The following is a 13529-nucleotide window of genomic DNA, read 5'->3' as shown; positions in this document are numbered from 1 at the left end:
GCAATGTTAATTATTAATAATACTATGCTATGATGAAGGGTATTGAACATAATTCCTTGTGATCTACAAAACGTTATGGTTGCAACAACAAACAGCAAAGTCACTATAGGAATAACAAGTTGCTAACTTAAGGTTACAACAACAAAAAATTGGAAGAGTTTCACATATTACAAAAGTGTATTACAGCAATATTAGCAAATACAATGATTAGCTATTAACTGCCTGAGGGACAGTGGTTTATTATTAAAATAAGATCCATAATGCACACAGCACAGTGATGCTCTCTATCCTGAAGGAGGCAGCAAAGCAACGTAACGCGTGACGGCTGTCGTAAAAAGCTGCCTCTTCTTGTTCATCGGGGCTTTACGGCAGCACACAGTTCCGTCACACTATCCCGAACTGTGGCGTCTCTCTGCTATTTCAAAAGATAAGAAACGGATACGTTTAAGATTAATGTGAATCCATGGGGGGTAAAAATAAACAGCGAACCAAAGGAAATGTTCGGGTGAGTACTGATGTCTCCACGTTTACGTCACGTTGTTTCGAAGTTTACCTTCTTTAACGTCGTGGTCCAAACCGTGCTTCATGAACAACAACGTGTCCGCCTGGCTGGCGTCTCTTTCTGCCACCGATCTGACGTCATTCTTGAGCTTACAATAAATAAATAAATAAATAAAAACCCTTACGCGTCTCTCCGCCCGCCACCAGCCGTCCAGTAGCGGCCGAGCCGCCGCGGTGCTGACCCGGGACGGGGGGGCGATCCCGGGGTTCGTGGGCTTCGACACCGCGGTCACGTCGGAGCTGAGTTACGTCCCCGCCGTCCACGGCGCGGAGGAGATCGACAACCTGGTGGATGCGGACTTCCGCCTGGTGCTCCGGAAACTCTCGAAGAGGGATGTTGTGACTAGACTGAAGGTGAGCTTGAGGCATGATCTCCACTAATGGCCTTCGCGTCCCATCGGGTGTGTTGGGTGGTGTTTTCCCACCCCCTCCCTCTCCCCCACTGATGGTCTCGGTGTTGTGTTGTCTCTTGTCAGGCGGTGCAGGACTTTGGCTCCATGTGTCAGGAACGGGATGCTGAGGAGGTGAAAGGGGTCCTGCCGTACTGGCCGAGGATTTACTGCAAGATCTCAGTGGTGAGCTGGTTGCTTCGCTTCATTCTCACATCAGTGCATCTCTCAATCCCTCCAACAAACCACCATCACCCCGCCCTGCCTTGCAACATCACAGTCAAGCACCTTCTTCGTGACGGGAGATGTTTCTGAACAAGAGGTTGGCGTCATCAGGCCAATGTCATGCCTTTCAGGACCACGATCGCCGCATCAGGGAGGCCACCCAGCAGGCCTTCGAGCAGCTGGTGCTGAAAGTGCGCCGCAGCTTGGCCCCCATTCTGAAGAGCTTGATGGGCCACTGGATTCTGTCCCAGTGCGACACTTACACGCCCGCAGCTTCGGCCGCGTGCCAGGCCTTCCAGGCGGCTTTCTCGCCCGGCAAGCAGCCGGAGGCCCTCGGCTTCTGCAAGGACGATATCCTCAACGTGAGTAGTCCCGGCCGGGGGCCTCGGTGCTTTTTATCCGCCTCGAATAAATTGAACATTCAATTGTTTTCAACCTGATGTTGCAGGTACTTCAAGATGTTTTGTTGAAGGACACGCCCGACACGCTGAGCGATCCACAGTAAGTCACGGTGGGTCCGTGTGTCCGTTCCGTCCTTCAGATCCTTTGCTGAAGAACTGGTTTCCCCTCGTTCTCTAGAAGTGTGACGGAGGAGGAGAGGGAAGGCAAATATGTGCGCATGGTGACCAGCTCTCTGCTGGGCGTGAGGAGACTGCTGTCTCTGCTGCTCCCGAGTGACCGGGCAGCCCTGGAGGAAAGACTAGCGCTTCTCCTGAGCTCTGGGAAGTTCTGGAAGTACAGCAAACACAAGACGCCACAGGTACTGACGTCCAGTAGGGCTCATGGTTCACGTCTATTCCACTTGAGTTCCATATATTTGTCATAAGACCTTGATCGGGGGTTTAATCTGAATTTTTGTTGGGTTTCCAGGGACTGAGTGTACACTCTCTGCTCATCTGTCAGTAGATGTTTAAATGAATTGTTCCCCTAATCAGTGTTTGATATTTTTTACTCATTTTTTTACTTTAAAACTTACAAGTATTTGGTTTTAAATGTTTGTATTCATATATTTCTTTTGAAATTCCAGATTACCTGTGGATTACAAACATTCCTATTAATCCCTAACAAATACAAACACAAATACCGTAGAATAAGGCCATTCCAATACGCACATGTTATGTTGATGTGTTTTTTGAGTAGTAAGCATTTCTCACTACTACGTCTCTCCACAGGTGCGAGGGGCGTTCTTTGAGATGATGTGCGCTCTGTGTGACTTCACTCCAGGACTGGTGCAGGCTGAAGCAGCCCGACTCTTCCCCGCTGTTCTCCTCAGCATCGACGACACGGATCCTGTAGTGCTGCCGCCCGTGTGGGAGGCTGTTCTTCACGTCGTCTCTACGATACCGGTACCTTCCATATGTGTAGCGCAGTTAACCACTAGAGTCATGAATGTGTAGGCAACACAACTGGAGCTTTTTAGTTTTGCTGCCAGTTTAATGGTGTCTAATTCAATTTTTTTTGCTGCTATTCCAGGATTCTTGGACCCACGTGAATGCTAAGAAGGGCTTCTTACCTAAACTTTGGTCTCTTCTAAAAGAGGGTGGCAAAGGCATGGCTAAGGCCCTCCACCCTAATCTAATGCCCCTCCTCAGCAAACTGCCCCAGCAGGTCACCGATCCGACCTTGGACTTCTACACCACCTTCTTCTCTTCTGTCATACAAGGGTAATTTGTTTTTGTGTGTTGGTACGATGTCTTGCAAACGTCTACATCCTTTGTTTTTCCTACTTCGTTGCATTTTAAACTAGAATTTAAATGGAGTAAATTAGTACCTGCGTATGTAATCACGCCTTTGCTATAACGCTCCTAAATGGCATATAATGGATCAGTTATTTAAATAAAATCCACCTGTAAGCAGTTGTTTTTTTTATAACTCAACCCTTTCTTCTGAACTTTGTCCCTGGCAAAGCCCTTTGGTCCTCCTGTTGCAAACCTTTGAGGTGCAGACACTTTTTCAGAACAGGTGTATATATACTGAGGTCATGTGATCAAATGTCACTAAGATTAACACCAATTAAGATTAATTTGTTATTCCTATAATCAAAGTAAATTTTAAATCTTAAAACACATATCATTGCACTGAGCAGTAATTTAATTTCATTGTGCTTTCCACATCTATATGTCATATCTTTAGATATATTGTTATCAAAGAATCCCTTGCGCTTGTCATAAATATAATGCATGTTACATTAAATGTCATTTAGCGGACGCTTTTACCCAAAGCGACTTGCATTGCATTACAACCCATGTGTTACATTTTGCCTGGGGAGCAATTAGGGGTTGGGTGTCTTGCTCAGGGACACTTCAACAGCTGGGATTCGGAAACACCTTTTGTGTTATATAACAAATCAACATTCCTCTATCACAATCAACACTCTGACCTTATTTGTCTGTGCCGTTTGTCCTTCAGTCTGTCCAGTGAACGTGCTGTGACCAGTCCATCTGAGAGTGCGGTTATAGTGACTTCGGTTGTAGAGTGCTTGAGGTACTGCGTACTGCACAGCACCGAAGCTGAGGAGGAACAGAAGAAGATACGGGCCATGCTCCTTTCCCAGCAGGTGGGATCAAACATTTACTCACTATTGTTCCTCCTTCTTTGCCAGTCGGTCTTACGTTCTTTTGTTGTCTGTCTTTTCGTAGCTCCTGCCACTTCTAGAAAAGGCTCTTGGGAACCCCTCCCTTCAAAACGGTCCTCTCTTCCTTTTGGTCACCGAGTTGCTTATTTCCTGGGAGAAAAAGACCGGCCTACATGGCGACGATGACGCTGATGACAGCGGGGACATCTTTCAAGTGCTTCTGGCAGACTTCTGGGAGGGACTGGGTTGTTTGTTTGTGCGTTGCGCCGACAATGAGGATGCAGATCCTCAGGCTTTGGAAGGAGTAGCCACCTTGCTGCAGGTGAGGTCACTTTGAGAGGACACGGCCGCTCAATATGGCTGTCGGAGCCATTCGGGTCTTTTTGAAAGTGGCAGAAGTGAAACAGAAAACCAATGTCTAAACAAATCTATTCTCGCCTCCTCCCAGGTAATGCGCTACCCTGAGAGGGTGAAAAAGAAGCGCGCCCAGAAGAAGGAATCTGTCAAAGTCTGTTTCTCTAAGCCAGAGAACAATGAGAAAACTGCCGTTGAGGCTGACGGTGTCGAGAAGCCTGTTCCGACGGCGTCTGAGCCGGTGAATGAGAAGGCCCTCGGGTCCCTGCACACCCAGCATTTCGAGGACGTGGTGTGTCAGCTGGCCCAACTGTGCCTGGTGCATGTGAATGAGAAACACTCTGAGAGGCATCTTGTTTTCCTCTCCCTACTGCTGCAGTCCTTCCACACACCCAGGGTCTTCAGCGTAAGTCATGATTACACATACAGGCGTATTTCTGTGTTGTTCTGAGCGAGGTATCTGTCATTTATAATGGCCTGATCTTTAAAAATGATGTATAATTGAAAGAATTGACTTTTTGCATCAGACGTTGGTTGAGTCGGACGACAAAACAACAACAACAACAACAACAACAACTGTCAGCGAGCAGAGGGACGAGGTGACCATGAAGAATCCAGCAATGCGGTTCCTGCTGGAGCAGGCGGTGGTGTGGCTGGCTGAGAGGGAGCGCACGGACACCGAGCACTTGGTGGAGATGGTCTTCAGCTCGCTCTACTGCTGCAGCCCGCAGGAGATCACCCGCATCCTCAATCACATCACCACGGTAACCCCAGGAGGCAGATGGTTGTCGATCTTCTCCATTACAGGCGTAGTAGATTGAACTTTCGTGTGGCTCTGTTGTTTCTCTGCTGACCTCGATGCTCTCCCCTCTGGTTCCTAGATGGGTTTGCGGTGGGGAGTTATCCTGCAAATTTTTCAGAGGGTATGTTTCTTCTCCGCACACACAAGTGAGTTCCCTCAGCATCAAATTGTACATCCAGTCACACGCATCTGTTTTGCCGCCCGTCCCGTCAGGCGTGCACGGACCCTGAGGCGCTCATGAGCTGTCGTGATTGGCTGAAGGGTTCGGTTCTCGGCGAGCAGCTGCTGCGGTTGACTGAGGAGCTCTGCAATGTGGGAGGAAACGCTCCCGCTTCTACCGCTTCCACCAGCAACCACAGCTGGACACTTATCAGCATTGTCCTCTCTCAGCACCACAACAATGGTGAACACACACACACACACATCATCACATGCAGCAGCAATCGTTCTGTTTCTGCGGAACTATTGGTGCACGGCATTTGCGGAGTATACCAGTATGACAATCATCTTTTTTTTAAATCTGTGTTTTGCGTGCAGGGCCTGTCATAGGGGAGGTGTACATGGAGAAGATATTAAAGAGGCTCCATGCCACTCTCTCTGAGACCAAGAGTCTGTCCGATGCAGGCAACACGGAGCCACTCGTCTGCTTCATCTGCGACGTGGCCTCCACCTTCTTCTCTTCTGTGCAAGACTGTCTTCTGCTTCTCTCTGCCGAGGAACTGCTGCTCACCGTCTTCCAGCTCACCGCCCAGGATCGAACGCACACGCACCTTTCAGGTAGGGCCGCGCACAGTCTACAAACGTGTATTCTTTTCAGAAAAGCCTAATACTAATTTTAAAAAAACATTTGTCTTCCGTTTACAAAGACTCCCTTTTGGATAAGCTGAGGAAAGTGTGTGTGGCTGGGGTCCAGTCATTGGTTCAACACTCTAAATACGAGGTCAAGAAAGGTGGTTTCCTGCACAGGGCAGCTCTTTGGGTTGTGAAGCAACTTCTAACCATTTCTATGGATATTAAAAGGTAACAACAACTGCATGTTTTTTTAAATGTATTTTTAAATATACTTAAGTGGGGATGTCAGTAGTTCCCTCCCCACGTTTGGGCCTGTACATTGTTTCTGAATCCACACAACCGTATCCTCAGCATCTTTGACAAGGCTTTGTTGGGGTTCTAGTTTGCAGGTTCTAATAGGAGCTGTGCAGAGCTTAGTGGAGACAATCATCTCCGTCTGCGATAAAGATTCCCCCCTCCTCGTCCAGTTCTTTACACAGCTGATGCCCAGTCAGACAGAATGGACAAAAATAAGACAGGAACTACCTCCTCAGGTGAGCCAGCCACCAGTTCATCATCGATCACTGAGGATCCATATTGTTGTTTGATTACAGCAGCTGTTCTACTAGTCTTCAGACTTCATTTCTTGGCTTGCATTACGAAAATATTAGCAACCACGCGGAAGTCTGTAAATCATCAGAAAATTCTAAATGCTATCCATCACTTTTTTGGTATCTATCCCGGATCAACCGTGGTCCGTTACACCAGTTGTTGTATGCATTTGTTGCACAGAACGTACTGTGGAGGAATTCTGCTTTTATTAGATTCCACTCAAAGGTCTTGACATTGATTCATGCAATTTGTTGGTATGCATGGAATGCCTTCCTGTCTTCTGCAGTGGGTCAAAACCCCTTTGCTGACCGGCTGTCACCGAGGAGTTTGTGAAAAACCCTCCATGGAAATGTGGAAGTTCAGGGTCTCAGCCCGGCCACCTGCCCACCTATGTGCCTGTGCGCTGTTGGGGAGGGTGGCCCAGACTGTACCATTCACACCTGGCGACGAAAAGGAGGCCGAATGGGATTCACGCTTGCCAAACCTTAAATACACAGGTGCGCAAACACTGACTAAATTAACCAAATGTCTCTCTAACGTTGGTGTTTTGTCTGTTTTCTGTATTTGTCGTTAATGTCTCTCGGATGAGAGATCTCACGGTGCTGTTTTAATGTTTCTTTGTGTGTGTGTGTGTGTGTGTGTGTGCTGCTCTTTGGCAGTTTCAGAACTGCTGTATGCTCTGCAGTGGTGTAAGGAGGTCGGGGACATCACTGCCTTTCACAGCCTGCTGACTGACTCGGGGCTCTTAGGTCTTCAGAGCCAGGTTCCAATGAAAGACCTGCTGGAGACACTCTACTCAAGGTGACCTACGCACAGCATCCAACACACATCCCTTTTTTTTGGAGCCTGGAGCTTCTTCAAAAGAAAAATGTTCTTTGAAGTAACACATACGCAAACCGTCTGAAGTTTCCAATGTTTCTCTTTCTGACACTGAAACAATACCCACTGAATATGTGTGCGTTGTTACCTTGTAGGTCAGTGGAGGACGGGGGTCTCTGGTCTCTGACTCTACAGAACTACATCCACACCAATAAATTGGCGGACACACACAGTGGAACCGTGAGAATGCTTTACGGCAGTGCAGACAGGTTAATCTTTTATTTATTACTGCTTGCATTTTACATTGGCCACGCTCACCTCTGTGTTGTATTGAACATTGTTGTTTGGTCAGTTTGTTCCCAGTGTCTCACAGCAAACTGAGCACGCTCCAGGTGCTGTGCCCCACCATGACCAAAGAGGACAGAGAGACTCTTGTTGCTCTGGCAACTGCTGGAATAATCAACTGGCAAGAAAATGATGGTGAGAGTACACATGTAACCCCCCCCCCCCCCCCCCCCACCCCCCTCCTTCCACACACAAAGATGAATGCATAACTATGGACTGGAACCAAAGCACTAATGTGTGTTTGTGTGTGTCACAGATGTGTATGGGTGTCTAGCGGTACTGCTGTGTTGCCTGAAAGCCGACACGCATGTAGAGCACGAGGTTCTGCAGGCCATCCTGGCCACCGTGATGGAGTGGAGGAGCGGCAAGGAGGATTGGTTCCTCTTTAGCAGGTATCGTAATCGCAATGTAACCACACAACCATGTTTGGTTTCATCTCTTGAAGCACCATCTAAGTTTCGATGCTACCTACCGAGTCTAGCTGCGTCCGTCACATCTTTGTTTTTCAGTGATCTGTCCAAAGCAACGGCGCAGCAGCTGAACCTTGCTGTGGAGATGATGCGTTTCCTGTCCTGGCTGGTGACTAATTGTCCGAAAGTGCTCGGGGCGAGCCAGTGGGATTTCCTGCTCTGCTCCATGTTGGCTTGGTTGGAGGTGAGACATTGATCGTTGATCATAGTACGGCGTTGTGGGACTTTGAGGTCATTCTCGGCTACAGAGGCGACGCTGTAGAGATTTCTCCCGTGAGGTTAAACTTGTTAAACAGGTATTTTAATTGTCCCTTTCCATCTCTGACTTGCTCCCAATTTCAGACTTCCAGCGAGAATGTGAGCAGCTTATGGAACCCGTGGGTGCAGTTGTTCGTGTGTGAGAATGCTGCCGTGATCGTGACGCTGAACCAGTTCTTTACATCATCTCCTCCCGATGTGCTGGAGAAACTGCCGCCTGAACTAACGGCTGAATGGACAGACTTCTTTGTTGAAGGAATCTACAACCTGCTGTTTCCTTTACCCGTCAATATCACCGGTGCGTGTGTGGAATTTATTTTAAGGGCCAACACCTACTGAGAAGAAAGCAACAAAATGTACCCAATACTTCCTCCTTTAAAAAAAACAATTGTTTTTGACTGTCGACAATCTGCAACAGGAGTTTAGGTGAAATTCATACATGCACCTTCATGTAACAGCCCCTGAGTTGGAAAGTCACCGTCCTCCTTTGTCTGACTGCAGATGCCTTCGCTGAACCGGATGACCCCGTTTTCCCTCTGGCGGTGCTGCAGTCCGTCGGCGTGGCACTGACGTATGTGCCTGTGCAGCAGCTGAAACAGAACTCTCTGCCGCCACGGTTCATAGCGGACCAGAAGACCAACCTGCCGGAGCCCCTGCAGACGCTGCTCAACACCTTCTGCCCTCTGCTGCTCTTTAAGGCCAGGCCTCTGCAGATCACCGTCTACCACTTGTTAGAAAAGTAAGGACTTTATTATGAAAGTGTGTATCGGTGCACATATTTGGGTGAATTCTCCATAAATGAACCGGGAAAAACAACTCTGCCAAAAACGTAATTAGGACTGGGTTATGGATAAAGTGTCAAATGACATTTAAGGCCTTGCAGGACGTTGTAAATGATCGATGGTTGGGGGGTTGTTTGTTTTTATCGCCCAGGCGTTCTGGTACCAACGTGGCTTAGTGTCTGATTGGGCTTTGAAATAGCCCAATCAGACACTAATAGAACCTTTGGGCTGTCTGCAAACAATAAAGCTAAAATGACGTGTTAAACATTTATAAGACAGGGTGAACGTTTTATTTGAACAGTCAAAAATCTTAATAGTGTCCTCCATTCAAACCAAAGCTCCCTTATCAAAAGTCTGTATGTCTGTGCTCGGCGGGACCGTATCATGGCAGCATCGTGGTCTGTTAAGTGTTATTATCTTGAGTTTAGTATCACAATCCAAGTCAAATACATGACCAGCGATGTGTCAAGTGGTAGAAGTTTGTTTTTATACGGTTGACATTTGAGTTATCAATAATGGATAACATAAACATCACATGCAATAGTCCACGTGTCATCTAATATTCATGCCATCTGCATTTCCATTCTTCTACGGTTAACGTATAGCAAGAAAACATTAAAAAATAATTGATAATAATTGATAGTTTTGTATGTAAAAAAAAGAGTTACAGGCCCATGTATATGTAAACTAATCTTTTGGAGCGCATAGACCGAGAGGCTGGGTGTGAAATAGACGGCAAATTGTAGTTGAGGATTAAAAATTCACCGAAATATCGGCAAAAGCACGGGACGACGGCGAAGATTGTAGAGACGAGTAAACTGGTTCACGTTGCCTTGATATTGACAAAAAAAGAAAAATCCTCGACGATCCCTTCGCTGATTTGTATTCCCATCGCCCCGAGCCTAGAATGATCCTTTTATATAGAAGAAAGTAAACATATTTGCTCATTGTCCATCCAGGGTCATGCCTCAGCTGCCAGAGTGTGATGGAGAAGGAGACAACAGCAAGTCCGATGATGATAGTGATGAGCCGTGTCTGTAAGAGGAAGTAGTAATGCTGTGTTTTACAAATACATGTATCTTCAGAACTGAAAGAAGTTCTGTCTTCTACTTGTCCTGACCACTCCGTTTCATTTCTCCGTTCAGGTCTCCTCCCGCGTCTCTGATGGCCGTCCTGTCCACCTGCGAGGAGCTGTGTGACAGCATCCTCGCAGGGGTCCAGGTCGGAGAGTTTGCAGTGGTCCAGCCTCTCAGCGTGGAGTACTCCTGCATCTTGGGGTACTTGTTATCCTGGAAGCTGCTCCTCACCTTTTTCAAGTCCTCACCATCCCACGTGAGTCGTGATGGTTCCTCAGATTATCAGATCAGTTTTTGACTTTTGGAAAATCCAATCTGATGTGTAAGAATGAGTGCCTTGAGAGTTGACGCCCCCCCCCCCCGCCCCCTCTCCTGATCTACTCCTAGCTGCGAGCCCATTACGCCCAGTATCTCAGGAGAAGCTGCTCCCTTAACAAGCTCCTCCTCCACCTCTTCAAACTGATGCCGGAGAACCCCAGCTATCCTGACCAGGCGCCAGAGACCAAGGAGACCAAGACCTTCTTTACAGAGAGCCAGTCTCTGGCTGTTCCCAGTAAATGACACACACACACACACGGCCGTGTACCGATCCGTGAAATGTAGACAAGCTTCGGTTTTTCACCTGCGCGTTCCTTTTCGCCGCAGACGGCGACAGCGTTGCGTGGGAGCTCCATCACCTGGCTTGCAGTGTGTACTATAGCACGGTGCAGGACCTGCCCGCCATGGTGCGCCTCTGGTGGAACAGCCAGGAGAAGAGAGTGAGCGCCGCCGTGGAGAAGTTCACCATAAAATACGTCAGCCCGGTTCTCTCCGCCCAGGAAATCGCGTCGGTCCACTCCAGCACTCAGATGTTTGACAGCATGACCGTAAGTTACAAACACTCGGTCGCGTGTGTACTTGTGCACTGCAAGCCACCCCCTCAATGGCGGAGGCAAACGGTGTGTGTGTGTGTGTTTCCCCCCGATGCCTCAGGTGAAGGCCCGCTCGGCGGCGCGGGAGGTGATTGCGACGTACTCCGTGGACGACATCTTCATCGAGTTGGTGATTCAGCTCCCACAAAACTGCCCTCTGGGCTCCATCACTGTGGAGAGCGGGAGGCGCGTGGGAGTCGCTGTGCAGCAGTGGAGGAACTGGATGCTGCAGCTGAGCACCTACCTCACCCATCAGGTAAATGTGCAAACACACCACGGGTATGAGAGCAAGACGCTAGTCCTTTTTAGATCAATACATGAGTAGGGGGTGGATGTCGGTGGGGATTCACGATTGTTTTTGTTTGATGCTACTACTGTTAGCTGTATATCTTTTAGTTTTTTATCCTTACTCTTATCAGTTCTTTTTCATTATTTATAATAATGATGTATTCAGCAGAGCGTCTTTGCTGTGTAACAATTTGCCGTCGGCTAAGCTAGTGCGCCGTGTGTTTTTTATGATTGAGTATAAGTAGCTCAGCCCTGACTCAGAGAGCGGAGAAGATCGTAAATAACCCCCCAAAAAATCATTTTATTATTATTTAATTCTGGTGTGTGTGTATATATGTATATGTATGTATGTATATATATATATATATCTCTGTCTGTGTTGAAAATGTAAAAATAAAAGTGATTTAAAAAAAAAAAAATAGCCCCGAAAAAACTTGTTAAAAGTACCAATGATAGAACTGGTCATTTTGGAGCTGGCCAACACTGCCTGTCTTTAATTCCTCATAGCCCCTTTTATCGACCCACCCCAGAGCTGAAAAGGAGGCGTCTTTCTGTTTAGGGCTCAGCTCAGAAAGAGTCAGAAAACGTAAAACGTGGCTTGCTTTGTTCAGAACGGCAGCATCATGGAGGGCTTGGCTCTGTGGAAGAACAACGTGGATAAACGATTCGAGGGAATCGAGGACTGCATGATCTGCTTCTCCGTCATCCACGGCTCCAACTACTCGCTCCCGAAGAAGGGCTGCCGCACCTGCAAGAAGAAATTCCACTCGGCGTGTCTGGTGAGATATATGAATTGGCGCGTCTGGTGGTGGGGTGTGAAGAGCTACAGCGACTACTCTGCAGAATATTCAGAAGTGTCTACTTTTAGAGGGGGGGAGGGGGGTATTTGATCAATCGTCATAACGGAGAAAGCCCAATAGCTATGGTATAACAAACTAGTGTGTCTGTATATAGGAATTATTGATCAATGATGTTTCAGCCGGATCTATTCTTCATAGCAGGGCATAATTCATGAATCCACTGCCCCTTGTGTTATACGCTTTTCTGTCTTACACCTCACGAGTACCCTACACAATATAATGTGGGCACATTCTTTGCTCGCTCACATTGTTTCGTTGTTTACACGGATATTCTTTTTTTTCTTCTCATTTTTCTGCAGTACAAATGGTTCACATCCAGCAATAAGTCCACCTGTCCTCTGTGCAGAGAAACGTTCTTCTGACGCAGTCTACGGACGATGACTTTGGGATTCACACGTTGGAATTCCTTTCCTGGGGATGTTTATTTGACTGAATTGGCTTCATTATCTTGTTTCATATTACTGTCAATCTGAACTCAAGTACAGTAAAATCAATAGTGATAAATATATTTCAGTACTGAGTAAGCTGTTGTTATCAGTGCTTTACTGGGATGTATATGCACAAAATTTCTAAGATCTTTGCTGGTGAGTTTCAATAATAATCATAGTTTTTATCTTTTGTCAGACCTGATTCTTTTTTTTTTAAGTTGTAAATAAGGTCAAATCACAAAGTTTGAAAAAAACAAAATGGCCTTCAATTGTAAATCAGCACCAATAATAATAGTCATTTTACAAATATATTAAATTGTTTTAATATGGCAATTCAGAAGGTTTTAAAGATATTTCCTAATATTTAGGAGTGTTAAGAGATCATGTCTGATCGCCTCATAAAAAAGCTGGAAAGGGATCGTCTTTGGGGTGGGTTTTAGTTTCAAAATGCCAGCCTTACACAGCTGTTAATGATGCTGGAAAATAAATAAATACTATTAACTGATTCCATTTGTCTTTGATGCATCACTGAAAAACAGGGGTCAAAGGAAATGTTCCAAACTGAAACTGCTGTAGTTAGGAACGGTTTAAATAGGTTTTGTTTAACATCAGGCAAGATGTTACTATTTCCAGACAGAACAATGTAAGTGCTTAGACTTTTCTTGTGACTGAGTTGGGTGATGTTTATGCAAATGTATCACCTTATTATGCATACACGGAACCAGTTTAATACGTCTGGGCCCAGATGTGATTTTATGCTCATGAGCCATTAAACATATTTGCCAAAGCTAGCCGCTTTATATAACGGCTCATGATCATTATGAAGGATAATACAGTTTCAGGGGCTTAGTTCTGTAAGTATCAGGTTTAATGATCACAAACAAACAAGTGCACACACAGCTTTAAGGAAAAACCTTTTTAAATATTTAATTCTGACCGGAACCATCTCGCTCTCTTGGCTAATAAAACCCGACTGTATGGAGAAATATATTTGAACAAATAT

At 46.4% G+C, this 13529-nt stretch overlaps 1 protein-coding gene across 1 annotated transcript; it reads left to right on the top strand.

The window, feature by feature from the left end:
• The first annotated feature begins 314 nt into the window (after positions 1 to 314).
• On the top strand, positions 315 to 13034 carry ltn1 (listerin E3 ubiquitin protein ligase 1). The gene is made up of 32 exons (XM_037467093.2): positions 315 to 505; positions 709 to 915; positions 1038 to 1136; positions 1307 to 1537; positions 1624 to 1676; positions 1755 to 1935; positions 2348 to 2521; positions 2649 to 2839; positions 3585 to 3732; positions 3815 to 4072; positions 4199 to 4510; positions 4632 to 4868; positions 4986 to 5027; positions 5120 to 5309; positions 5444 to 5683; positions 5773 to 5926; positions 6081 to 6231; positions 6576 to 6786; positions 6949 to 7090; positions 7264 to 7377; positions 7461 to 7588; positions 7710 to 7845; positions 7963 to 8107; positions 8266 to 8479; positions 8683 to 8920; positions 9923 to 10000; positions 10109 to 10295; positions 10427 to 10592; positions 10685 to 10905; positions 11012 to 11206; positions 11850 to 12017; positions 12398 to 13034. The coding sequence occupies exons 1-32, from the start codon at positions 464 to 466 to the stop codon at positions 12458 to 12460; spliced, it is 5316 nt and encodes a 1771-aa protein (XP_037322990.2). The 5' UTR covers positions 315 to 463; the 3' UTR covers positions 12461 to 13034.
• Positions 13035 to 13529: the final 495 nt, after the last annotated feature.

This window comes from Pungitius pungitius, chromosome 16 (assembly GCF_949316345.1).
Source record: "Pungitius pungitius chromosome 16, fPunPun2.1, whole genome shotgun sequence".
NCBI classification, from domain to species: Eukaryota; Metazoa; Chordata; class Actinopteri; order Perciformes; family Gasterosteidae; genus Pungitius; species Pungitius pungitius.
The sequence above is the reverse complement of the archived record's forward strand: the minus strand, read 5'-3'. Positions and strand labels throughout refer to the sequence as shown.

Coding starts and splice junctions, on each gene's coding strand:
- ltn1 (XM_037467093.2), top strand. CDS start 464: ATGGGGGGTAAAAATAAACAGCGAACCAAAGGAAATGTTCGG. Junction 7,378..7,460: donor CTTTACGGCAGTGCAGACAG/GTTAATCTTTTA, acceptor TTGTTTGGTCAG/TTTGTTCCCAGTGTCTCACA. Junction 8,480..8,682: donor TTTACCCGTCAATATCACCG/GTGCGTGTGTGG, acceptor GTCTGACTGCAG/ATGCCTTCGCTGAACCGGAT.